At 53.4% G+C, this 27135-nt stretch overlaps 1 protein-coding gene across 4 annotated transcripts in view; it reads left to right on the forward strand.

Annotated features, from left to right (window-relative positions):
* The first annotated feature begins 11128 nt into the window (after positions 1 to 11128).
* Positions 11129 to 27135, forward strand: part of OSBPL2 (oxysterol binding protein like 2) — a 42671-nt gene continuing 26664 nt past the window's right edge. Inside the window, exons 1-2 of one of the 4 annotated variants that reach the window (XM_084888996.1) lie at positions 11129 to 11256; positions 24266 to 24428. In XM_084888996.1, coding sequence (XP_084745122.1) covers positions 24392 to 24428 — 37 coding nt within the window. In that variant the 5' untranslated portion in view covers positions 11129 to 11256; positions 24266 to 24391. Of the gene's footprint in view, positions 11257 to 11456; positions 11702 to 24265; positions 24429 to 27135 lie in introns of those variants that run through there. The other 3 variants (XM_084888997.1, XM_084888995.1, XM_084888994.1) reach the window with 3 other exon arrangements.

Genomic DNA, 27135 nt, shown 5'->3' on the forward strand with positions numbered 1-27135 from the left:
CCCTTTGGGGCTGCTGTCCCGCCCTGGGCCTCCCTGCAGTGACCAGGCTGGGCGTCCTGACCACATGCTGATGAGGTGAACTGGGCCTGGTGTCCTGATTACTGCGCAGACCTGGTCCACAGCCCTTCCCAGCCCAGCCTGCATGCCTCTCCCAGCACACACACTGGTAACCCCCACCCCAGCCCCGCCCGGCAGGAGCAGCCCACCTGACCCCTTCCCACCTGGGCTCTCAGAACCTTCAGGACTCCCCAGGCCTCTGCAGTCCTGCCCGTGCTGTTCCGTGCTGGGGCCCAGACCGGCATCTGCTCCTGCATGTGAATGTGCCTGTGGCGTGTGCCTAGTCCCAACCCCTGGGCAAAGGGGCAGCGCTGATCCCGCATGTCATCCTGTGCAGAGGCAGCCTTTGGGGGCCCGGGGCTGGAAGGAGGGCCCCGCTCAGAGAGCGGCTTCCGGCAGGAGAAGGCAGAGCTTGGCCCCAACACGTCTGATACTCCCCCAGGTCCGCAGCTCCCCGGAGAGTCTGTGCCTGTCAGGAAAATAAAGAATGAGACGATCCCCAGGAGCAGGGCCAGTTGTGTGTGTGTCTCTGTCTGTGGCTGTGTATGTCTGTCTGCCTTTATGTGTGTCTATGTATGTGCATTCCGTTCGTGTGGATGTGGGTCTGGCTGTTCTCGTGTCTGTGGGTCCGTGTGTGTCTCTGTGGCTGGTTTCTGACTTGGCCAGGAGCAGGGCTCCTGGAGGAAGCTGGTGCTTGTCTCCTTCCCGCCTGCGGGGACAGGCCAGGTCAGAGAGGTCCCCCCTCCACAGCGCCCTGGTTGTCGGACAGGTCGTGGGTCAAATGATTACTCCGGAATTAGGGTCTGGGCACGGCTCTCAGACACTCACTGCCCCGCACACTCTTACAGCAACCGAACAGGGAAACAAGCTGTGCCTCCTGTACATCCGGGATGCCTGGGGCCCCAGGCCAAGAGGGCGGGAGCTCAGCAGGCGGAGGGGCGGAGTCAAGGGTGTGGCAGGGCTGGGGTCCCCGAAGCAGCCCCTCCTCCAGCCTCACTGGGCTTTGCTTCGGAGGCTGGCTGTGTGCTCGGGACCTGTCTGGCCAAATGGCTTTGTGCCCCTGTCCCTCTCACCCACAGCGGGAAACCCCGGCAGGGCCCGGCAGACAGCGCAGCTCTGGCTGTGGACTGAGGACATGGAGCCCTAGCCCCAGACCAGAGCTCTGCCTTCCACACTGTCACAGAGGGCCACCTAACGTCTCCCTGTGGCCCTGGGTAAAGGGCGGCTGCCACTCCAGCGGGACCCACTACCCTCTCCCCAGCCCCTGCCCTTTCCCCACATCCTGCCAGGGCCCACCTTTGCCGGGCATTGCCTTGTCCTTTCACAGTTTCTAAATTTGCTCAGCAGATTCAGGCAGAGCTGGAAACACTCCTGTGACCAGTAATGAGGTTCACGGGGAGGCCCCTCTCTTCCCGAGGCCCAGTTTTCCCATGTGTGCGATGGCGCGATACCGGATGAGCCAGGGGCTAAAAGCCACCTGGGAAACACCTGGGGCTTCCTGGAGTCTGTCCTGGAGTGACTCACCTGTGTGCCGTCTGGGAGGGGGTGTCCCAGCCTGGGATGTCCTGATGGAGGAGGAGGGGTCCAGAGGCCTGTCCGAACAGGTGGCTATTCTCCTTGCGTGTGGAGAAGAGGGCATAGAAACCGTGCTTCCACAGGGCATACATCTGACAGTACACCGATGGTATGTCTCCTTCAGGCATGGCTGGATCCAGGAACCAGATAACTCCCATCAAAGCCTGTCTTTCAGCCCTTGGCACAGGCCTGCTTCCCGCTCATGCAGCTGTTCCTCAGGGTGGCACCTCCAGGCTGGCATTCCACAGCTCTCAGTTCCAGATCAGATGCAGGGCCTTGTGCCCAAGCCCACGGCATGCCAATCATTCCAAAGTGATGTGTCAGGTGCCATCATGTGCCCCTGTCTGGAGCTAGAAGTGAGGTCAGCCTGGTTGGGTGGGGGTCCCTACTGGAGAATTTGGGGTTGTTCCTAGAAGACAGGTGGATGCTGGGCAGAGCACCAGATGTTTGTCAGGGGGCCCAATTCCATGTCCTCTGCCCCCCAAGTCCCTCCTGCATGGGCTTTCTCTCCAGGAGGCTTTCCATGCCTGACTTCTTGGCCTCACCAAGCCCTGGGGATACTGAGTCTAAGAAAGTGGCAGAGCCTGGACTTGCATGAGGTTGCTGGCTCCATCTGACCCTTGGTCATCTGCCCAGATCAGATCATCCCACCCATCTCCTGCAGGCATTTATTGAGCACCTGCTATATGCAGCTTAACTAGGAACCCAGAAGGTCGTGTTGTTGAGGCCAGTGAGTGATTGGAGGTGCCAGCTAGCTCTGCCTCCAGGGGGTACCTTGGAGAGGATCCAGCCCTGAGGGTCCCCTGAGCCCGAGCTGTGGGATTCCGGGTAGACTGCCTTCCTGGGCTGGGGCAGTGCTGGCAAACTGGCTAGCACGAAGCCTCTCGTCAGCCCCTTTGCCTTGTTCCCAGAACAAGCCTGGCCTGCTCACCCCCTGCCACCCTTACTGAAGGGGTCGGAGCCCCCAGCTGGCGGTGAAGCCCCGAAACTGGAGAGCAGCACCCATGGGCCCTGAGTCCTGCACTGAGCCCCCTCACTTAGGATGGCTACAGAACTGGGGACCCTCCCCCAAGTTAAGAATTTCAAATGGTCAGAGGATCCAAGATGGCTGCTCGGGTAGACACCTAGCCGCAGCAGCTCACAACAATTTCAATGGAATACAACTAAAATGTAGAGTGGACATTGCCCAGAGCTACAGGTAGTCAACTGACTGAAAACTCTACAATAGGAAGGAAAGAGAAAACCAGAAGGAAAATCAGAGGAGCTGAAAAAAAGCCTAAGGTACGGAGACATGCTGCGCGCTCGCACGCACGCGCGCGCGGAGAGGTCGCAGCCGGAGAGGAGAGAGCTGGGTGCTGCCTGGCGTTCCCTAGCAGGAAGGAAATAGAACCCCCAGCCTGGGCTGAACCTCCGAACCGGCAGCACTGAGCCCCAAGTTATGGGCCAGACCCTGGGGACCCAGGCTCCGGCAGGGGGAGATGGGGCTGTGAGGCGGAATCCTGCCGAAAGGCGGGGCCCCCGGAGTCGCGCGCACATGGCGCGCAGAGGACTGAATGTTGACTCTGATGCTGGATTACCCTAGCAGGAAGAAACAAAGCCTCCGGCGGCGGCACTGAGCCTCAGTCCAGACCGCCCCGAACTCCAGGTCTGGGCCAGTCCCTGGGGACCCAGGCTCGGGCGGGGGAGACGGGGCTGTGAGGTGGAGTCCTGGGAGCGCAGCGAAAGGCCGAGCCCCCGGAGTCGCGCACACTGCGCAGAGGACAGTCTGTTGACTCTGACCCTGGACTCCCCTAGTGGGAGGGAGAAAGAAAGCTCCAGACTGGAGGAACGCTACGAGGAGCAGGAGCCCCTGCCGGACACCGGCCAGCCGGGCGCCAGCAAGGAGCCGGGCGACTGGGCCCCCGGGGGGGGGGGGGGTGCCCCTGAGCCTTCGACTGCTGAGCGCGGGCAACGGAGCCAAGGACGGGGGCTGCTTCCTGGGCGGCGCCGACCCCAATAACAGGCTGAAGCAGCACAGGAGCCTGCGGAGAACAAAGGGGTGCCACAGGCCAACCTGCTGAGCTCCCAGGACAAGGAGGAAGAAACCAAAGAAGTTCTCAATGTGAAGAAATCAAGTGAGAGCAAATGATAGTAAAATTACTTAAGAAAGAATACAAAGAAGATCTTGAAAAATCAAAGACTAAGTCAGAACTCAACGCACCAGCCAACATTGCAACATAAATGCGTTTTGTTTTTTGTTTTTTTAAAAGAAAAAAGAAAGAAAAAAGGGACAGAATGTTGGAACAGCAGCGACCAGGCCTAGAGTGGCCAGGCACAAGGCAGTGGCAGCTGGGCCTGGAGCAGCAGTGGCCAGGCCCCAGAGCAGCAGCAGCCAGAACAAGAGCATCAACGGCCAGCACTGGAGCAGCCAGACCTGGGGCAGTGGCAGCCAGGCCTGAGGCAGAGGCGGCCAAGCCCAGGGTGGCCAGTCCAGGAACACCCAGACACGGAGTGGCCGGGCCCGGAGAAGCCGGGCCCAGAGCAGCCGGGTTGGGAGCAGCCAGGTCCAGAACAGCAGGAGCCAAGCACAGAGCATCCAGGCTGGGAGCGGCCAGGCTCGGAGCAGCCGGGTTGGGTGTGGCCAGGCCTGGAGCAGCGGCTGCCAGGCTGGGAGCGGCCAGGCCCGGAGCAGCCGGGTCTGGTGCGGCCAGGCCCGGAGCAGCGGCTGCCAGGCTGGGACCGGCCAGGCCCGGAGCAGCGGCTGCCAGGCTGGGAGCGGCCAGGCCCGGAGCAGCCGGGTCTGGTGCGGCCAGGCCCAGAGCAGTGGCTGCCAGGCTGGGAGCGGCCAGGCCCGGAGCAGCGGCTGCCAGGCTGGGAGCGGCCAGGCCCGGAGCAGCCGGGTCTGGTGCGGCCAGGCCCGGAGCAGTGGCTGCCAGGCTGGGAGCGGCCAGGCCCGGAGCAGCGGCTGCCAGGCTGGGAGCGGCCAGGCCCGGAGCAGCCGGGTCTGGTGCGGCCAGGCCCGGAGCAGTGGCTGCCAGGCTGGGAGCGGCCAGGCCCGGAGCAGCGGCTGCCAGGCTGGGAGCGGCCAGGCCCGGAGCAGTGGCTGCCAGGCTGGGAGCGGCCAGGCCCGGAGCAGCGGCTGCCAGGCTGGGAGCGGCCAGGCCCGGAGCAGCCGGGTCTTGTGCGGCCAGGCCCGGAGCAGAGGCTGCCAGGCTGGGAGCGGCCAGGCCTGGAGCAACGGCTGCCAGGCTGGGAGCGGCCAGGCCCGGAGCAGCCGGGTCTGGTGCGGCCAGGCCCGAAGTAGTGGCTGCCAGGCTGGGAGCGGCCAGGCCCGGAGAGGCCGGGACCGGAGCAACCGGGCCCAGAGCAGCCGGGTCGGGTGCAGCCAGGCCTGTAGCAGCAACAGCCAAGTCCAGAGCAACTAGGTCGGGAGCGGCAGTGACCAGACCCGGAGCAGCTGGTTGTGGAACGAACCAGAGCAACAGAGGCCAGGCCCGGAGCAGCCAAGCCCGAAACAGCTCGCTCCTCGCCTGTCCCTGCCCACGGCTGTCTCTCAGACATGGCTGGAAACTTTTGCGGGAACTTGAGGGTCTGCTGAATCAAGCGGTGAAGGCTTAGATCTGGATGTGTTGAGTTAGTATAGCACTGGGGTGTTGATCTGTGAGTGCCTTGGGTGGGGCCTGGATGAGGCTGGTTGACCTATTTGGAAATGTCTTTTGTGTGAAGTGTATCATTGGGCATGTGGAGGTATTATTGATATGAGAAAATGCTAAGTAACAGATTTACTATCTGAAAAGGGATTTACTTTCGGGGAAAGGGAGGGAGGAAGAGACTGAACATAAACTGTGCACCTATGGATGAGGACAATGGGGGATGGGGAGGGGGCGGAGGGTGGGGTGGGAACCTGGTGGAGGGGGGAAGAAATGAGGAACCTTTGTAATAATATGAACAATAAAGATTGATTTAAAAAAAAAAAAAGAATTTCAAATGGTGACAGAGCAGTCAATTGAGCACAGAGCCCTACGAAATCACACAGGTTGCAGCCCCGAGGCCCTGGCACCCCCAGCCCGCACTCCAGCCTACTGGGCCCCTCTCACCTCTCCACTGTGAGGGCAAGTTTGGGGTGTACCTGGCAATCCTCTCCCCTCCCCTGCCTTCCTCTCCCATGGATGGGATGATGGAGGGGGAGCACGCCTATCCCCAGAAGGACCCAAATGCCCGCTATTTCTTACCCCACCCTCCAGAGAGGGTGCTCCTACCACAGTCCCCACCCTGCCTTCCACAGTCACAGGGACCCCCTAAGTTGTCCTCATGGCCCTGGGGAAATAGATGGGCTTTGTTTAAAAAGCTTTCCCAGACCCACCGGCCTCCTAAGCAAAGGCCCGGCAAGGCTAAAGGAGGGGCTGCTTCAGGGTACCCACCCTGCCACACCCTTGACACCCCCCCCCCTCCAGCTCCTCCACCTGCTGAGCTCCCATCCCGCCTTGGCCTGGTGGCCCCCACGCATCCAGGGTCTGCCAGGAGGGACAGCTTGTTCTCTGTGTTTTCTTGTGTGAGTGTGCGTGGCCAGTGAGTGGCTGAGAGCCGTGCCCAGACCTAGAGAAATGGATCACTGCTCCCCCCCATACCTCACCCCTACTCCCCAGGTATGTTTAAACTCCCCCTCCCCCCACTCCACCCTGCACTGGGGCTAGCCCCATCTGGAAAGTTAAAGCCCTCTCCCTCCTGCCTCACTGGTCCCTGCTCAGATGCGCCTGCCTCCACCAGAACCCCAGGGTGGAGAGAGAAGGGCAGAGGCCCCTGCTTGCCCTGTGGCCCCCAGGTCTGAGTGCTCATGGGCACGCACACCTGCCCCATGCAGGGCAGCAGGGCAGCGGGCAGCAGGTGCTCAGCAGGCACTTGGAGAGGAAACTAGAGCTCAGGGCGCAGCCTCCAGTGCTTCAGTGCCCGGGACAGCGCCGAGGCTCCACCCCACAGGCTGCTGGAGCAAGGGTGTCAGGGCCTGAGAGCTGAGAGTTCTGCCTTGCACCTGCCCCCACCCCACTTCCCAGGCAGTGATGTGATGGTGAATCACACCTTGAGAGGTGTCCACCTCTGGGCCTAGCCTGGCCGAAGCTGGAGGACACCTGGAGGCCAGAGGCAGGCAGGCCTAGGTGGTATCCGGGGTCTGCACAGGTCCTCTGACAAATGGCCACCCACGATCTTCTCCCTGAGTCCTCTGTCTTATTCAGGCTGGCAATGCACTCAGTAGAATGCTGCTGTTGCACCAAGAAGGGGTGAAGTTCTAGCCAGTGAGATGTCAGCAGAAGTGCTTGGTGTACCTTCAGGGACAGATACACCAGGGAGCTGACTCACAGGGGGAGGGGGGGTGGCAGCACCTCTGTGCTTGTTCTTTCCCCCTCTCCTTCTTCCTGGCCAAATGCACATGTGATGGCTGGAGCACAAGCAGCCATACTGGGCCATGAGGTGACAGTGAGAATGGGAGCCAACACTAGGAGGGTGGGAAAATAATATAGAAACTGGGTCCCTGATGATGCCAGGCGCCTTACCTGCCTGCAGCTCTAAGGAATTCTAAAGGGCAGGCAGCCAAGTGGGCTCAAATGTCCCCCCAGCAAGGTGGATGGCCACTCCAGCATCCTACAAGACATTTCATAGAAAAGTCTCCCAGGTTTTAGTTTGGTATTGATTTCAGAAAGGAAGGGAGAGGGAGAGAAAGATAGAAACATCAATGCTGAGAGAGAATCATTGATCGGCTGCCTCCTGAATGCAACCCAGGCATGTGCCCTGCCCGGGAATAGAACTGTCACCTCCTGGTTCATAGGCCCACGCTCAACTGCTGAGCCACACCAGCCAGGCTGTCTCTCACTACTGGTGTTTCTATCTCTCTCTCCCTTTCCCTTCCTCTCTGAAATCACTGCAAATACATTTTTTTAAAAGTTGGCAGAATTTAATGGGCACAGATTGCTCAGGTCCCGAAGCCATGGGGGAAAAAAGAAAAAGCCCTTTGAGGCTGCTATTGATAACTTGTCTCTCTCTAGGTGGTGGGTTCAACACTAAAAATACCCTCTTCTGACAACAGGGCACCAAGTGCTGTCACGTTGCACAGGAGATTGGAAAGTTGTGTGGGAAGGATCAGCTTGGGCCACGTGAGGGGCAGGGCCAGGCTGCAGTGGCCACCGCCCCGTGCTGCCTCCAGGTTGCAGACTCCCCAGCAATCCACAGAAAGGAGTGGGGGTGACAGGGAGAGAAGTGAGCCTCAGGCCATGCTCCCGGGGGCAAAGGCCAGCTCAGCAATGCCGGGCCCCAGCATTCTTGGATGCCCAGCCCTGCTGGAGCGCAGGAGGCAGCTCTGGCCTCTGGCCACAGACAGAGATAAGAAACCTGCTGAGAAGGTAAGAGTGGAGTTGGGGAAAGGGCAGTGGGTTATGGGCAGGGCTGGCATCGCTGATCTGCTCTGCTGTATAGGCCCTGAGCAGGCTGCTCCACTCTCTGAGCCTCAGTTTCCCCATCCGAAGTGGGGAGCAATTGCCTCTGCTCAGCCTCCTCGAGGATGATGGATGTCAATGTGCTTTCTCGGGGCAAAGCCCCGGCATGCATTTCCATGTGGCTGGAATCTCTGACCCCAGCAGCCAGACCTCAGCCCACAGGGTCCGCTGGCTGCCTTCCAGGAAGGGGGGGGGGGCGGGGGCAGCCATAGGCCATTATAGTCCCTGATTCTGACAGGAAGGAATTGTGACAAGGAGGCTCCAATCATCCCTGCCTCGGGAGTCACAGACTGGCAGGACTATGGGGTTCACTCTGGAGTCTGGCCTGGTCTGAGAGCAGCTCTGGTGGGAATAGTCACCCCAAAATGATTAGACCAGCATGTCTCAAGCTCTGAGGATTACATATGGATGGGTGCCTGGGGTCCTGAGAGCCAGCCCCAATGCTCAGGACGGAAGAGGACACTGTGATGACACCCCCCCAACTATGTAGCAGGTCATCAGTCAGTTGATATCATGACCCATGAGGCCCTAAGGTCCCAGCCACCCGGAGCACCAGGCATCTTGTTCAGGTGCAGATCCCGGTCTGGGTCGTGTCGGGGCTACTTCTGCAGAGCAGGGCCAGTCTCTGCATCTGCAAAGTGGGAATGGTGACACAGTGTCTACCGGTCAGCTGCTGCAAACGTGAACCTGGATGAGGCATAGGAATCACAGGCCCTGGATAATGTCCGCTGCCACTGTTGTCATGTCATTACTGCATGGCCCAAACCTCTGTCTCCTTTTCCGCTCCTGTCCTTCGTCCCATTCCTGCAGAATTTTGCTTCTGGAATTAGCCTCTTCATCTAGCAAAGATTATGAAAATGTTCCTGAGTTGGTCCTAAGGCACCTTCTCTCCAGCCTCCGCCTGCGGGGGGGGGGGGGGGGGGGTTCACACCCAATGCTGGCCTCGGGGCCAGGAAGAGGCAGCGGTGGCTGGGAACCCAGCATATTGCTTCTGTTTAAAGGGGGTAGCATGAGGTGATCCGTGGGAAGACTGGAGGCTCACTGGACCCCAGCCTCCTCTGGCCTCAGCTTACTCACCTCCAAGGTCATGGCCAAGGTCGGGCTGATAGATTGAGCCTCTCTAAGGTTGGCCCCCTTTTTTTTCCTTAAATATATTTTTTATCGATTTCAGGAAGGAAAGGAAAGTGAGAGAGAGACATAGAAACATCAATAATGACAGAGAATCGATGATTGGCTGCCTCCTGCATGCCTCACAGTGGGGATGGAGCCTACAACCCTGGCATGTACCCTGACTGGGAGTCAAACCGTGACCTCCTAGTTCATAGGTTGACGCTCAACCACTGAGCCACACTGGCTGGGCTAAGGCCTGTCCTTTGAATGAGGGTCAGAGACTTAGGGACTAGTCAGGGTGAGGGGTGTGGAGGGTGGTGATTTTCCAGGACTCTGCCGGGTCAGGGCCAGGCCTGCAAGGGAAGCTGCAAGCATCTCCCTGGCAACTGTCCTTGTCCTTGTCCGGGCTTGGGGGCTGGCATGCACTCCATACCCTTCCCTCTCCTGCTGCAGTCTGTTTCTTCAAGGGTAACCATGGAAACACCTTTGTTTCTGAGGCCCAGCCCCACCTCCCTCTGGTTCCTCTCAGCAGCAGAGGCTGGGAGAGATTCTTCTCCAGCGCTGGCTGACAGTGGGCCCACCAGTGACCTGGCCCCGCCTGGGGATGGAGTGGCTGGCTTTCTGGCCCCAGACATGCTGCCTGAGCTCCACCCTTGCTACAGAGGCCCTGCCGCTCACTTACACCCTACTGTTTACAGGGAGCACAGTGTCTGCCACTGAGGCCTCTCCTGACCCCCAAGCACCCTTGTCCTGCTGGGGCCAACATGTGTGTCATTCCCCACTGCCGGACATGGAGAAACACAGGCTGAGGAGGGAGTGCAGAGGCCCAACAGGGACTGGCTTTGTGGGACAGGTAGCCGGGAACAGGGCCTTCAGGATGCGCTCTGTGACCGCAGGGACCAGCAGTGCCCTGGGGGTCTATTCACTGGCTTTAGCAGAAAGGAAACGGTAGCTGGCCAGATAACGGAAAAGTCTAGAAAACAGCATGCTTAAGGTGCAGCGGGTCCCAGGTGACTCGGGGTACTTGGTCTTGCTTTCTCCTGGGTTGGCTTCATTTTCAGGTGCTCTCTCCATTCATGGTGACAAGATGCTTCAGTAGTCCCATACTTACATCTTTCTGTCACCTCCCTCAATTCTGGGAAGGTCTGTGAGCAGATGGGAGAGTCTCAGCCATCCCTCTGACCTGAACTCTCTGATCTCCAGCAAAAGCCTCAGGGCTGACCCTCCTTGGCCAGTACAGGGTCACCTGCTCACCCCTGAGCCAGCCTGGTTCGCGTTACTCCACCCCCCCCCCAAATCAGACCCAAGACAAAATGGACTAGGGTGGGAGACACTGATTTGCAAAGGAAAATTGCCGTGCTCATAAGCTCAAGGCCACACAGCTAGTAAGGATGCAAGCTGGGGTCTCACTCCAGAGCTCTTGGGCTTAAATATGGAGCACTGCAGGTCAGGAACTCCCAAAGATTTCAAACAGGAAAGGGAATGGTCAGGAATGCAGCCAGGGGAAATAGGCGCCGGGTTTTGCTGAGCAGTGAAGGGCATGCCAAGGAGTTTGGGCGGTGGGGAGGCCTGCAAGATGCTTGCGTTGACGGAGGCACCGCCCGCCCTAGGAGGTTGGGAGCCTTGGGCACAGAGCCCGCGCCAGCCACCTGACTCACTGTTTGTAAACTCAGCTCTCCAGGCCTCGCCCCTGCCTACCTCTCGCCCGCCCTCTTCGGGTCAATATCTGCATAACCCCGCCTCTTCATGCTATGACTGGCTGTCCGCGCCGTCACTCCTATGTATGGGCGGGACCTTCGAGGAGTGTAGACAGTGTCACTCCAGCGAAGTGATTAGTATAGTCCCGCCTCCCAGTGCTGCTCTCGGGTCGAGCGCTGATTGGGCGGGCGGCGGTCTACGGGGTGGCGCGGGGCGCCTCAAGTGGCTGGCGCGGGCTGTCAGTCTGCGGGGCGGCTGGCCGCACTTCCGCCTCGGTGTCAGTGGGTCGCGCGGGCCTGCGGGGCGGGGCGGGCAGCGAGGCTAGGCGGCCGCCGGGCGGACCGCGGTCCAGGTGAGTGACCCAGCCCGGACCCCGGCCCGGACCCCGCATCGCCAGGAACGGCTCCCGGCACCGGGCGGTCGGGCGGCAGGGAGGCCGGACCGGGCCCGGGTAGCCGGACCGGGCCCGGGTAGCCGGACCGGGCCCGGGTAGCCGGAGCCCGGCGCCTACCCCTCGGCGAGCAGGCCCCGGCCCTGCAGTCTCGGCCGCGAGGGAACTTGGGGGAGGAAAGTTGGTGCCGGTGGCGGGGCGTTGGGCCTGGGTCCCGGGCGGCAGCCGAGACCCTGCGTCGCCAGGCAACTGTGGCCCCAGCCAGACCTGCCGCCGCAACCGGAAGTCGGGTTCTGGGTGAACTCGGAGGCCCGGGTGCCTGCCGGCCTCTGCGCGGTCGGGGTCATCAGTACGGTGGGCTCGCCGGCCGGGGCGTTTGGGCCCCTGGCTTCTCTCCATGTTTGAGGTGAGAAGTCGGTGCCGCTGCGGGAGACCACCCCTCCCCTGGGGTGACCACCTGTGGCGGCTTCCCCAAGGTTTGTGCCTGTGTCCCCCCATCCTGCTCTGCCTAATTTTGTTTGTCCACCGGAGCAGACGCCGCGGACTGTGGGGGGCTCTTACCTGACGCGCATGTTAGCTAGACTAGACAGGGCATCAGATTTTAAAAGGTCCCTTCCTTCAGCTACAGCGCGGAAACCAGGAGAGTAGGACTTACACTTGGTAAGTTGTAAGCGCAGATGGAGCCCGGTTTTCAAAGGTTCCTTCCTGCTCTACAGTTAAATTCAACAGTGGGTCAAAACCCGGTGGTTGACTTTATAAGTTGGTGAGCCCAGAAGCTAGGTGGTCCCTTGGTTCAGGTCGCTCCTGAGTGTGTGTGTGTGTGTGTGTGTGTGGGGGGGGGGGGGGGGACAAACCTCTCAGGAAGCTGTGCTCAGGTTTTTGGGTTTTTATCCTGAAGCAGCTCTCGCTTTCGTCCCCATCCGGACATGGGTCACATTGCCTGTGTCCCCGGAGATGACAGTTCACAGCTAGAGAGCAGAGGCCCCTCCTGACTCGGTTCCTTTCCCTGTGACAGTACCACCCCTGTGGGCTGATCAGAGAAGAGGATGTAATGATTGTCCCCTGCAGTCTCTGGCACATGGAAGGTGCTCCAAATAGTTCCTTTCCCTGGCTGAAGACGGGAAACTTACTGGCTACACTTCCTCCTTGACCGGGGCTGGTGTTGTCATTTAAAACATGACTGTGAGTGATGAGTAAATAGACGGATCTCCTTAGCCGAATCTACCTCTCCTGTTTGCCTTCTGTGCCCTCCTGTTGGCAGCTCTTACCTGAGGGGAGGATGCCATGGAGCAGTTGTGCCCGGGTGGCTGGAAGCACCTGCAGCTGCTTCATCCCCGTGGTCTTCACCACAGCCTGCGAGGCCAGTGCTAACAGGAGCCTCCTTCACTCGTGTGGAAGCTGAGGGGCAGAGAGGCTGAGTAACTTACCTGCATCCCAGGCAGTGAGCTATGGAGCAGAGAGGCAGTCTGGCTCCAGTTCACACTCTTTGTTGTTGTTGCTGTTAATACTCACCGGAGTCGGGGAGAGAGATACCGATGTGAGAGAGACACATTGATGGCCGGAGCTCCAGTGGTGCAGTCGGTGACACATACACACACACACAAACCCAGTTTAGAAGTGAAGCCAAATAAGTCTTCGTTAGGCAGATGTGCATTCTTTGAATGTTACCGTGATGCTTTATAATAATGTTACAGTAATACTGTATAATAATGATGACTATAAAAAGACCCCTGGGCCTATGGGGACCTGCTGTCACTCAGCTGAGGCCCTGGACAGTATGTGGACAGTGTGGGTGTGGCTGTCTTCTGGTCACTGCTGTACTTCCTGCTGGAAGGCTGACTTCATAGAGTTTGTTTGTTTATTTTTTATTCCTCACCTGAGGATATTTTTCCATTGATTTTTAGAGAGAGGGAAAGACAGAGAGAAACATTGATGTGAGAGAAACACATTGACTGGTTGCTTCCTGCACGAGGCCCAACCAGGGCCCAGGCTGGGGAGGAGCCTGCAACCGAGGCATTTGACTGGAATTGAACCTGGGACCCTTCAGTCCACAGGCTGACGCTCTATTCATTGAGCCAAACAGACTAGGGTGGTAGAGTTTAGCACTAACAAGGGCAAGGCTTGATTCTGAAATTCGATGTACTTCAAGGTTGATCTTTAGCTTATCGAGACTGAACAGAAGTTAGTATTTGAACATGACTTAAGTATTAAGAAATTCTTAAATCCTAAGTGTTAATATTTCAGGGATTAGTTCGACACTTTAAATGCAGTTTCCATGGATAGTGGTTAATTTGTATCTCTGCTATAATTTTATGTTTTCAAAGTGTTTTTGATGGTAAATCTCAGGTGTTGGCCCTGCCAGGGTCAGGCCCACGGTGGACACATGGTGTGGAGGACCCACCCATGCCCGCAGCTCTCCTTAATGACCATGTGGTTAAACGGTCACCTAGCCATGCCCATGAACATCATGGTGCTTCTCTCCTTTTCTACCCACGTTCAGAAAAGAACTTAGGGCCAAAGCCGGTTTGGCTCAGTGGTAGAGCGTCGGTCTGCCGACTGAAAGGTCCCAGGTTCAATTCCGGTCAAGGGCATGTACCTTGGTTGCGGGCACATCCCGGGTAGCGGTATGTGCAAGAGGCAGCTGGTCGATGTTTCTCTTTCATCGACGTTTCTAGCTTTCTATCTCTCTCCCTTTTTCTCTGTTAAAAAATCAATAAAATATATTTTAAAAGAAAAGAAAAGAGCTGTCACGGGGACCTGCTGGTGACACAAGTACTCTACCTGTGCCCTGGACTAAACTGCAGCACGCCTTCCGGAAGGACTGAGCAGCAGGGCTGCTTGTAGCCTTTTGCCTGGTGTTTGCGTCTGTCTCACGCTTTCTCTGCGTGTCAGGGGCATCTTGCGGGGTTGTGAGACATGGACTCTGGGATTGTGCTGACTGAGCTAGCCCTGTCCGGCAGCGGGTCTGAGAAGGGCAGTGGGAAGGTGCGCTTCTGACCTGGGCATCTATCTCCCTCCCACGGCTCTGTCGAGTCACGCCGGCATGGAGACCCCTGAGTGGCTCTTGGTTGGGCAGACTGTCTGACCTGAGCTGGTTCCTTGACAAGAGGGTGGAAGCGCTGGCCTTAGAAGGTGCCAGGAGAAGCTTGCTCCGGCTGGTGTCAGGTGCTTGGGGAGAAATGGTCTGCGGATGGTTTGTGGGAAGTTGTCCTGACTTCGGGTTCCAGAGAGGACGATGGCAGCCAGCGGGGAGGGCAGGCTGTGACACACCGGTGGGACTGTGTGTCCCACTGAACAGACAAAGGCTGCTCCCAGGCTGAGAGAAAAGTCACTGTCATCTGGCACCTCTACTCTGGGCTTGGCTGGAAAGTGACTTCCACTAGAGCCTTGCTATCAGGGTGGCTGTGGCTGATGTTCCCGCAGCAGCTTTCAGGACTGCAGTGGTGGCACATGTTAACAGGCTCCTGTCTGACACCGAAGAGGGGCCAGGGCCACTTGTGCTGAGCTCGGGGTGAGTTAGGCTCCGAGTGCCGGGATTCCACAGATAAATTAGCGTGGAAATGTCACACCACCCGAGGAGCAGGTAGTGGTTTCCCGTGCAGATGCACACCCAGTGTTGCCACGTTCTGTTTGTAAGGCAGTTCTGCATGCATGGAGTTGACTGCCGATGCTCATCAGGGTTCACCCGGCTGCTGGGAACCTCATAAGAAGTGCAGCGTTGGCCCGGCTGGTGTGGCTCAGTGGTTGAGCATCGACCAATGAACCAGGAGGTTACCAGTTTAATTCCTAGTCAGGGCATGATTCCCCGTGGGAGGCATGCAGGAGGCAGCCTATCATGATTCTCTCTCATCAGTGATGTGTGTGTGTGTGTGTGTGTGTGTCTCCCTCTCCCTTCCTCTCTGAGATCAATAAAAATATATTAAAAAAGAAAGAAGTGCAGCTTTGGGAGGGAGGTCCAGGGATGTGCAGCATGTCCCACCAGGTTGCTGTACCTCGGCCATGCTTGGACACCCTGGTGGGGGTCTTAACCCTATTCTGGGTCAGCGACCCCTTGGAGAACCTAGTAGAGAGTCTGAGTCATCTTCCTGGGGAAAAACGAACACATTTTCCCTTTTTTATTTTTCTCTTTTTGGGGGGAGGGTGTAGTAATTCAGGGATTTTCCTGACCTCGGTTTAAACCCCACGCCCATTAGTGCTCAGGAAGTGTAGTTGGGAGTGAGCAGGCAGGTGTCATGTTAGGATGACCGGTTTCTCAGCACAGTGAAACTGGTTCAGAGGCTGAGCAGGTGGAACTCGTATGAGAACTGACAAGGAAGGACCTGGGGTGGGAGAGGCAGCAGGTGAAAGGGCGAGGGTCTCAGACTGGATTCTGTCAGATGGAGATGGCATCTGAAGCATCTGGTCTGGTTGCATAGATGCTTCAGGCAGGGCAGTGGGGGATCTGGGGGTGGGGGTAGGAGCATGGGCATACTCCACTCCTCCCCCCCTCCCCCAGGGCTTCCCACTGCCCCTAGGGTTGCAATACTGGGTCTTCCAGTTGTCCAGCCGCCACCTGCTGGTCCAGGGCTCTGGTTCTGCTCTCGGAAGTGGACAAGTAGAGAGCAGTGGCCCTACTGATGGTCTGATTCCTCTGATTTCTCCGCTGCTCTCAGGGCGCATGGTGCCTGGGTGGGCGGGGCTGCTGCCCTGAGCTTCCTTCCTCTCCCTGCTTTGGAACTGCTTTCTCTGCCATAGGACAGAATGACAAGATTCATCGACACAAACACTGCACGGGAGAGCCTCCAATTCACCTTGTCATGGTTTTGAAGCACTTCGTTCTGGATTGTTCTGGATTCATGTCCCTGTTCCTCCAAGTATCTAGTGTGTCTCTGGCACTCACTGTTGAATATCAGTTTCAAGGGGAGGAAGGGACTTGGGGAAACTTGTGGATGGTGGGGCTCTAGGCCATCTCCTGTTGGGTCCCTACCAGAAGTGCTGGTCCCTTGGCTCCCTGGGTCAGGCTGGTGTCCCTCTGCCTGCCTGTCAAGGCCACCCTGTTGGCCATTTGTGCATCTTCCTTGGTGAAATGAAATGTCTATTTAAGTCCTTTGCCCATTGTTGAATCAGGAAATTTTTTTGTTGTTATTGAGTTTTGATGTCTTTCATTTCTTTTTCTTGTCTGATTACTCTGGCTAGAACTTCCAGTACTACAATCCATGGCATTGGTGAGTGGGCATCCTTGTCTTGTTCTGAAATTTGAGGAAAAGCTTTCAGTCTTTCACCTTTGGGTGTGTTGTTCCCTGTGGAGTTTTTATCTTTGGCTTTTATTATGTTCTGGTAGTGTCCTTCTATTGGTAGTTTATTGAGTGTGGGGTGTTTTTTTTTTATATCATGAAAAGTGTTGAAGTTGGTCAGATGATTTATCTAGATCCATTGAGATGATCATGTGTTTTTCATTCTGTTAATGTGATGTATTACAGTGATTGATCTTCCTGTGTTGAACTATCTGTGTATTCCAGGAATAAATCCCATTTGGTATATAATCCTTTGAGTGTGTTGCTGAATGCATTTTTTTTTATTACAAATGTTCCTCATTTTTATTTTTCCCCTCCATTGCTCCCCTTCACCATTTTCCCACCCCTCCCTCTGCCCTTCTCCAACCCCCACCCCCCATTATCCTCACCCATAGGTGTACATTTTATGTTCAGTGTCTTCCCGCACCCCCCACACCCCTTTTCCCGAGAATCGTCAGTTCACTCACCTTCCATACTTCTGATTCTATTATATTCACCAGTTAATATTGTTCATCAGATTATTTAATTCCCTTGGTTTTTAGATTCACTTGTTGATAGTTAGGTATTTGTTGTTCATAATTTTTATCTTTATTTTCTTTCTCTTCCTAAAGAACCCTCTTCAGCAATTCATATAATTCTGGTTTGGCAGTGATGAACTCCTTTAGCTTTTTTTTTATTATTATTAGTGAAGCTCTTTAACTGGCCTTCGATTCTGAGTGATAGCTTTGCTGGGTAGATTATTTTTGGCTGTAGGATCTTGCTATTCATCACCTTGAGTATTTCTTGCCATTCCTGTCTGGCCTGCATGGTTTCTGTTGAGAAATCGGCTGACATTCGTATGGGTGCTTCTTTATAGGTAACTACCTGCTTTTCTCTTGCTGCTTTTAATATTCTCTCTTTGTCCTTTGCTCTTGGAATTTTAATTATGATGTGTCTTGGTGTGGTCCTCTTTGATTCCTTTTGTTTGGGGTTCTGTGTGCTTCCTGGACTTGTAAGTCTTATTCTTTTCCCAGGGGAAGTTTTCTGTCACTATTTCTTCCAGTATGTTTTCGGTATCTTGCTCTCTCTTCTTCTGGGACCCCCATAGTTCTGATGTTGGTTTGCTTGAAGTCCCAGAGGTTTCTTACATTATTTTCAACTTTCTGGATTCTCTTGTCTTCTTGCTTCTGCGGAGTGTCTTCTGGCTCTTTATGTTCCAAATCTTTGACTCGATTCTTGCGATCTTCCATTCTGTTTTTAGGACTCTGTATAATATTTTTTATTTCAGACAGTGTATTCTTTATTTCTAGTTGATCCCTTTTCATCTTTTCATAGGTCTCCTTTATTTTATCGGCCTTTTCTAGGAAATTCTTGAAAAACCTTATGAGCGTGTTTTTGAACTCTATATCCAGTTGCTTTTTGTCCTCCATTTTTTTCGTTTGTGATCTGTTTCCTTGTCTCGGCATTTTCGCAGCTTCCCTGAGTTGGTAGCCTTAAAAGTCTCTGTGTTCAGCTTCGATGGGGCAGAGTTTCAGGGTGGAGCCTACAGCCTTGGCTTCCTCAGCCCCCCGCCCCATGAGGTTCCTGAGTTTCAGTGTTCCTCAGTGTCCTTTGGTACTCGCTGCAAGCACCTCTGAGAGAAAGGTGCCCTCGAGTTTCATCTGCTACCAAACAGTCTAGGCTCTCCCCCAATGAGCCCGGAACTGGGGTTCACTTCATTTGGAAGTGGGGTTGGAAGTGGGATTCAGAGCAGTCTGGAGCTTTTGTCTCCTTCCCGCTAGGGCAATCCAGCGGCACAGTCAACCGTCTGTTCTCTGCGCGCAATTTGTGTGCCTCCGGGATTGCCTTTCGCCGCTACCCTAAGTTTCCGCCTTACAGCCCAGGCTCCCTCCGTATGAGCCTGGGTCCTCAGGTTCTCGCCCAGAACTGGGGTTCAGTGCTGTCGGAACTGGGGTTCAGCACAGTCTGGAGCTTTTATCTCCTTCCCTCTAGGGAACGCCAGCCAGGCACTCGGCCTCCCCTCCCCTCCGGCTCCGTCCTCTCCCCACGCGCACGGTGTCTCGGTACCTTAGGCTCTTACAGCTCCTCTGATTTTCCTTCTGGTTTTCTCTTTCCTTCTCGTTGTAGAATTTCCAGTCAGTTGACTTTCCTGTAATTCTGGGTAATGTCCATTTTGTATTTTAGTTGTATTTTTTTGAAATTGTTGTGAGAGGCTGCAGTTAGGTGTTTACCTATGCCACCATCTTGGTTTTCCGCAGGAATTCGCTGAATGCATTTAAAAAAAATATGTTTTATTGATTTTTTACAGAGAGGAAGGGAGAGAAATAGAGAGTTAGAAACGTTGATGAGAGAGAAACATCGACCAGCTGCCTCTTGCACACCCCCTACTAGGGATGTGCCCACAACCAATGTACATGCCCTTGACTGGAATCGAACCTGGGACCTTTCAGTCTGCAGACCGATGCTCTACCACTGAGCCAAACCAGCTTCGGCTTGCTGAATGCATTTTAATGTATTTAGTTTGCTAGTATTTTGTTGAGGATTTTTGTATCAATGTTCATAAGGGACGTAAGTCTGTAGTTTTCTTTTTTTTTTTTTAAATATATTTTATTGATTTTTTACAGAGAGGAATAGAGAGTTAGAAACATCAATCAGCTGCCTCCTGCACACCCCCTACTTGGGATCAGCTGCCTCCTGCACACCCCCATTGGGGATGTGCCTGAAACCAAGGTACATGCCCTTGACAGAATCGAACCTGGGACCTTTAAGTTCGCAGACCGACGCTCTATCCACTGAGCAAACCGGTTTCGACATGTAGTTGTTTTTTTTTTAGTGTCTATGTGGCCTTGGTGTCATGGTTGTGGGCTGGCCTCATAGAATGAGTTAGGAAGTTTTCCCATCTCCACATTTTTTTAAAAACTTTGAGGAGGTTTGATGATATTTCCAATCGAAATGGTGGAATTCACCAGCAAAGCCATCAAATACAGGGCTTTTCTTTGTTGGGAGCTTTATTATTACTGACTAGAGGCCCGGTGCACAAAATTCGTGCATGGGGGCGGGTGTCCCTCAGCCCCGCCTGCACCCTCTCTAATCTGGGATCCCTCGAGGGATGTCTGACTGCCCGTTTAGGCCCGATCCTGGTGGGATCGGGCCTAAACAGGTAGTTGGACCTCCCTCTCACAATCCAGGACTGCTGGCTCCCTACTGCTCGCCTACCTGCCTTCCTAATTGCCTTTAACTGCTTCTGCCTGCCAGCCTGATCACCCCCTAACCATTCCCTTGCCAGCCTGATTGATGCCTAACTGCTTCCTGCCAGCCTGGTCATCCCTAACTGTCCTCCCCTGCAGGCCTGGTCCCCCCAACTGCCCTCCCCTGCAGGCCTGGTTCCCTCCCAATTGCCCTTCCCTGCAGGCCTGGTCACCCCCAACTTCCCTCCTCTGCCGGCTTGGTTACCCCTAACTGCCCTCCCTTGCTGGCCTGATTGCCCACAACTTCCCTCCCTTGCAGGCCTGATCCCTCCCAACTTCCCTCCCCTACTGGCCATCCTGTGGTGGCCATCTTGTGTCCACATGGGGGCAGGATCTTTGACCACATAGGAGCAGCCATCTTGTGTGTTGGGGTGATGGTCAATCTGCATGTTACTCTTTTATTAGATAGGATAGAGGCCTGGTGCATGGTAGGGGCTGGCTGGTTTGCCCTGAAGGATGTCTTGGATCAGGATGAGGGTTCCCTTGGGGCATGGGGCAGCCTGGGCGAGGGGCCTGTGGTGGTTTGCTGGCCATGCCCCCTGACAACCCAAGCAGAGGCCCTGGTATCTGGGGTATATTTATCTTCTACAATTGAAACTTTGTAGCCTGGAGTGGAGCCAAGCCTTCTGCTTGCTCCATGGCGGCAGCCATTTCTGTTGGGACTTATGAATCTTCTTCTTCTTCTTTTAAATATATTTTATTGTACAGAGAGGAAGGGAGAAGGATAGAGAGTTAGAAACATGTCCCCGCGGTGTTATTGACCTTGATTCCTTCTCATTTGCATCCCGCATTTTTCATCCTTTGGAATATGGTGTTTTGGGACTTCTCCATCATTAAGTGGATTTACAGCAATTTCCCTGTGTGTTTTCTCCAAGGGATTCTGTTATGAGATGCACATTAAATCTCCATTAATACCTCATTATCCGACTGATAAGATTACCATGATAATGAGACAGAAATTCTAATTGTTTCACTTCCCCGCCGCCCCCCCCCCCCCCCCCCCCCGCACACACACACACTCTGGGTATGTGCCCGCAACTAAGGTACATGTCCTTGATTGGAATCGAACCTGGGACCTTCAGTCCGCAGGCCGACACTATCCACTGAGCCAAATCAGTTGTGGCTTATGTATCTTCTGTAATTGAAACTTTGTAGCCTTAAGCAGAGGCTTGGGCCGGCCAATCTGCACCGAAAGCTTGGCTTTCTCCATTGCTGGGGGCAACCCTAGCCTCCTCCTCTTTCCAGCTCCATGGCTGCTGCCATTTCTGTTTGGATTTATGTATCTTATGTCATTGAAACTTTGTAGCCTTGAGTGGAGGCCTAGGCCCGCAAGGACAGGTGGAAAGCTTGGCTTCCTCTATTGCCGGGGAAACCCAAGCCTCCCTCCTGCTCTCTGTGGCCATAGCCATCTTGGATGGGTTTATTTGCATATGTGCTGCTGATTGGCTGATGGGTGTGGCCTATGGGTGTAATGAAGTGATGGTTAATTTGTATATTACTCTTTTATTAGATAGGATTCAACCACCTTGCTTTTGTTGTTGTTAATCCTCATCCAAGGATATTTCCCTTGTGATTTCTTCTTTGATCCATGTTTAAGAGCATGCTATTTAATTTCTACTTTTTTGTGGGCTCTTCACATTTACTTTTGTTGATTTATAATTCATCCTCTTGTGGTCAGAGAAGATGCTTTGTATAATATCTGCCTTTTAAAATCTATTGAAATGGATCTGTGGTCTCATATGTCCTGGAGAATGTCCTGTGTGCACCGGAAAACGCATATGTTGCATGTGTCTACCAGATCTCATTGGGTTAGTTTGTTGTTGAAGTCCTCTCTTTATCCTCTGTCTGATTGTTGCTTGCTAATGCATTTTTAAGTTATTAAATATAATTTATATTATTTTGAACAATTCAAATTCAGAATTCATAGTTAACCTCCAAAAAGGAGCCAGAGTGTTTGTATCATTGGTGAACTTTCTGTGCTGTGTGAAGATTACATCTCGGTTGCCTTGCCCATTTTTATAGAGAAGAGAAAGAACATGCAACCCTGCTCTTTAGTGAGCTGACTGTGGACATAAACCCTCCAGGTCCACAAGCTCTTAGCCAGTCACCTGATTCCCAAGTGATTAGATCTGTTTTTCTAAGAAAAAACATAAAGGTGCATTTGTTAGACTTGAGAGAGAATCATTGATTGGCTGCTTCTTATATATGCCACACTGGGGATTGAGTACACAACCTGGGCATGTGCCCTGACTGGGAATCCAACCGATGACCCTCTGGTTTATAGGTTGACACTCAACCATTGAGCCATGCCAGCTGGGCTGAGTCAAAATAATTTTGAGGAAATTTAAGTTGATTTCAGTTTATGCTGATAATAGCTAACTTATACAGCAGCTTCTCCAGAATTGAAAATTGGCTTGCTGTTGATGTGAAATAAATATTTTAACATAATTTTTCATTTATAACCACCTGCCTATTCTGAGAAAGAATTCAGCACAACCCCTGAGCCGTGTCTGGACTCTGATGTGGGAATGGAAACTAACCTGCTCGAGTGACTGTCCCAAGCCAGTCGTTGTACCATTTCTTATACAACTTAGGTGATGGTTTCATTTTTAATTTACTTGGTTGTCTCCCGCACATGTCCTGACCAGGGCCAGCAGCTCAGGTATGTGCTCTTGACCAGGAATCGAATCCAATGCTCTAACCACTGAGCACATCAACCTTGGCTGTAGATGAAGAGGCTGTAGATGAAGATTTTAAAATAAAAATAACTTCAAATAATGATTACTTATTGATGTATTCATTGTTGGATATTTGTATTATAAATGTTTCCTCTCATATTTTCTGAGATGAATTTTGTTATTTTTTTAAAAATATATTTTTATTGCTTTTAGAGAGGAAGGGAGAGGGAGAGTGATAGAAACAATGTTGAGAGAGAATCATTGGTTGTCTCCTGCATCTCTCCACCCCCCTATTTCCCCCCCAGGGATCGAGTCTGCAACCTGGGCATGTGTACTGATCAGGAATCATACCTGACCTGGTTCATAGGTCGATGCTCAACCACTGAGCCATTCTGGCCAGACAAATTTTGTTATTTTTAATTTGACAGTCTGCTTGTTGCTTTACTGTCTCTATATCTATCTTTTGGTTCATCAGTTTATAATGTTCTTTATTATCCATAAATGAGTGAGGTCATGTGGTATTTCTCTTTCATTGACTGGCTTATTTTACTCAGCATGATGTTCTCCAATTCCATCCAGGTTGCTGCAAATGATGAGAATTCCTTCTTTTTTATGGCAGCATAGTATTCCATTGTGTAGATGTACCATAGTTTTTGGATCCAATCATCTGCTGACGGGCATCTAGGCTGTTTCCAGATTCTAGCTATTGTAGATTGTGCTGCTATGAACATAGGAGTGCATATATCCTTTCTGATTGGTGTTTCTAGTTTCTTGGGATATATTTCTAGGAATGGGATTACTGGGTCAAATGGGAGTTCCATTTTCAGTTTTTTGAGGAAACTCCATACTATTCTCAACAGTGGTTGCACCAGTCTGCATTCCCACCAGCAGTGCACAAGGGTTCCAAATTTTGTTATTTTTAAAGATTTTTGTTTCATTCTCGCTGAGGATATGCTTGTTTGTTTTTCTTTGATTTTTAAAAATTCTCTTTTAAATCATGTTTTTTTGTTTTGTTTTGTTTTAAATATATATATTTTTTATTAATTTCAGAGAGGAAGGGAGAGGGAGGGAGAGATAGAAACATCAATGATGAGAGAGAATCATTGATTGGCTGTCCCCTGCACACCCCCTACCAGGATCAAGCCTGCAACCTGGGCATGTGCCCTTGACCTGAATTGAACCCAGGACTCTTTAGTCCAGTGTTTCCCAAACTTTTGACATATGAGTACCCCTTCTATAATTTTCGTAACGCTGAGTACCCCTCGTCAAAAGAAAATGGATGTATTAGGCACAGCTAAGCACGGTGCAGTGCATATCCCCACCAAACTCCGGTGCAACACGTACCCCCACCAAACTCTTCCCATACCCCTGGGGGTTACCTTGTACCACACTTTGGGAAACACTGCAAGTCCGTAGGCTGACATTCTATCCACTGAGCAAAATCAGCTAGGCCTGTTTTTTATTGATTTTAGAAGAAAGGAGAGAGAGAAACTGATGTGAGAGAGAATCATTGATCAGTTGCCTCCATATGTGCCCCGACCAGAGAGTGAACCCCCAAACTAGTTATATGCCCTGACTGGGAATCAAACCCACAGCCTTTTGTGTTGGTGATGATGTTCCAACCAACTGAGGCCCCTGGCCAGGCTCATGCATTTGACATAAAATTATTAGTTTATTTCTTTGCTAAGATGTAATTGAGATTGATTGAAAAAATGACAAATGGTATTTGAAAATTGTTTCTAAGCCATAAAACTTCTGAAAGTTAAGTATGTCAAAATGTTTCTCCTCTTAGATCTCCACCACCTATTGGATTTTACCCCCAAAGCTCCCGTGTGACGCACCTGACACCGTCAATGTAGACCCGGGCAATGATTCAGTAGGAGACTGCAGATCGGGGCAGGGCTCCTGGCTGCCCAGCATGAACGGGGACGAGGAGTTCTTTGATGCCGTCACAGGTGAGCACAGAGAAAAGATTCATCATTCACTAGTTCATGGAGCGCAAAGCCCCCACCCGGGTCTGCAGATTGAGGATGGTCAGGAAAGCATGTTCCCAGGCTTGACTCTCAGATCTGGGGAGAAAGCTCAGCTTTAGACAACAGGAAATAAAAAGAAAGGGCAATTCCGTTTTTAGTCTTTAAAGGAATTGCTCTTGCATGTAAATGCTCAAAGTTCAGTTATTTTCCATTTCCCCACAGCCTTTCTAAGTAGCGGCACAGAGCCTGTAGTTGGAAAGCTGCTTGGTGTGCCCAAGTGGAAACAGCATTGATGGGAGTGTTTGTATGAGGGCGGTGGGGCAGTAGGCTGGGTCACTGGGCTGGGTGGGACATATAAACTTGGAGCAGCCCCTTTCCCCCATCACAGTGACCACTTGAGGTCTAAAGCTATTTTTTTAAATATATATATATATATATATTTTATTGATTTTTTACAGAGAGGAAGAGAGAAAGGGATAGAGAATTAGAAACATCGATGAGAGAGAAACATCGATCAGCTGTTGCTTGCATATCCCTTACTGGGGATGTGCCCGCAACCAGGGTACATGCCCTTGTTCAGAATTGAACTCAGGACTTTTCAGTCCGCAGGCCAACGCTCTATCCATTGAGCCAAACTGGTTTCGGCAAGGTCCAAAGTTCTTAAAGTTCATGACAGCCGCTTACTTTCTACCCGCCACCCTCGCAGCCCACTTTTGGAATCTTGTTTTGGGTACCCAGGTGTTAGTGAGTCTTCCCACATGCAGTCAGGGGGCCACCTGTGTTACTGCCAAAACGACATGGAGCCCAGCACAGCACAAGGTTCTTTGTGACGGCTGTCACTGTCTCTTGGCCTGCTTCGCTGTCCCCTGAGCCTTGTCAGCACCTTGTTGGGGCGTGCTTCCATCACCACCAAGCTTCTCTTTCCCAAAGGAGGAGCGGGGGCCAGTGCATGGACAGGCAGCCCAGATTACTGATTCATTCCTGTGGCAAACCCAGGAGGAGGGAGGCACTGAGCACGCCGCCATCCCTCATGGCCAGGTGCCTCCCAGAGGTGTGTCTGTGACTCACGTGCTCTTCACACTTCAGCTCCTGATGAGACTGAGCCTCCACTAGTGGCGGGTTCAGGGGATTGCCCTCAGGCCTCCAGAGAGACTGGCCTCCATGGGTCCCTCTCTCCTGGGAACCAGTGTGACCGAGACTGCTGGCCGTCTGAGTTTCTGCCAGAGGATTCTCCCGGAGAGGTCTGGAACTCCGTGGTGTGGTGTTTGGGTGGTGCCTCTCGTCTGTCTGCACAGCAGCAATGCTCTGCATGGACTCAGGAAAGGGGGAAAAGGCAGGTGAACTGATTTGTCACCTCCCTCCTTTGGGTCCAAAACAGACAATGGGAGGAATGACAATGGGAAGGGTCCCCCGCAGTGAAGTAGCCACCGCGATGCAGAGCAGCCTGCTTCACTGTCTGGAGCACTGGGCTCCCCTTTAACTCACCTAAAAAGTCTCTGAACCCAGCAGTTATTAGAGGAACGACTTCAACAGGAACCACTTCTTCCAGGAAGGTCTTCAGGTCCATGAAACCATGTACAGACCGAGGGCCAAAACTTCCCGAACTGGCCTGCTGGAAGGGGTTGTCTCTGAAGGATCAGATCACGAGTGACTTCAGACTTCCCCTTTTCTGCAGTAAATACATGTTGACAGAGCACTGGCCTAATTTGAGGCAAGACCTTCACATAATTGTCAACGACATGTGGCCTGTTTTTGGGCACACGTCCGGCTATAGTCGAAGCAAACGGTCCACATAAAGCTCTCAGCACTGAGGGAGGGTGTGGAGATGGGCCGCCTGGCACAGGCAGTGGGCAGGCCCTGCAGACATTCTCTTTAGTCAGGATGCTCCAAGCTAAGTGTAGACTGGGCGTCAAGTAGATGTGCTTTTGGGATTGGCTGTGAACATTAGAGGCTCTTTCAGAAGACAGTTGTCAGTTAGGTTCATTTGTATCCTTTCAAAATCATCGTGCAATTAATCTCACTCCGACATTGAATAAATTTGTCAACATGGGAGAATATGAAAGGATATTTGCTATTCTCAGGGAGGCTCAGCAGCAGATGTTGTACTAGGTTTGGGGTCTGACAACAATTAGCCCCTAGCTTTACACCTGGGCCTCGCCTTACTTTCTGTGAAATGGCGGGACCTTGTGAGCGCAGGACCCTGCTGAAGTAGTCTGGGTCGTCCCGGCACCGGCAGGAGCCACCTCGCCCTGGCGGCCCAGTCCCTCTGCTTTGCTGGTGCACCCGCTCTTCCTCATGGGGCGGAGCACGCCTTCCTTCCCCACCGCTGTCTGCTCCGTGGAGAGGAAGCCCTTTGGGGGAAGGGCCCTGGAGCACATGCCAGTGGGCGCTCTTCTTGAGTCTGGGTGGCCTGGAGAACATATTCAGCTGTAGTTTATGTGAGGCCTAGATGGCTCCTTTCCCCGGTTTTCTATGCTGTGGAGGAGTGCTCTAGTTAAACCAGTCACTCGCTCTCAGTGACCGTCAGTCCGATCGGTTCTGGCATGGCACAGTGTCTGCCTTCCTTAGAAACTGGCCCAGTGGGTTGGATCTGAAGAGGAGGTGTGGAGTGGGACTGCAGATCTTGTGCAGACAGGACACGCTGCCTCCTTGAGGCCCAGGTTAGAGTGTTGTAGAGGCTCCGGCCCAG

This window comes from Pipistrellus hanaki, assembly GCF_964339955.1.
Source record: "Pipistrellus hanaki genome assembly, chromosome: 6".
NCBI classification, from domain to species: Eukaryota; Metazoa; Chordata; class Mammalia; order Chiroptera; family Vespertilionidae; genus Pipistrellus; species Pipistrellus hanaki.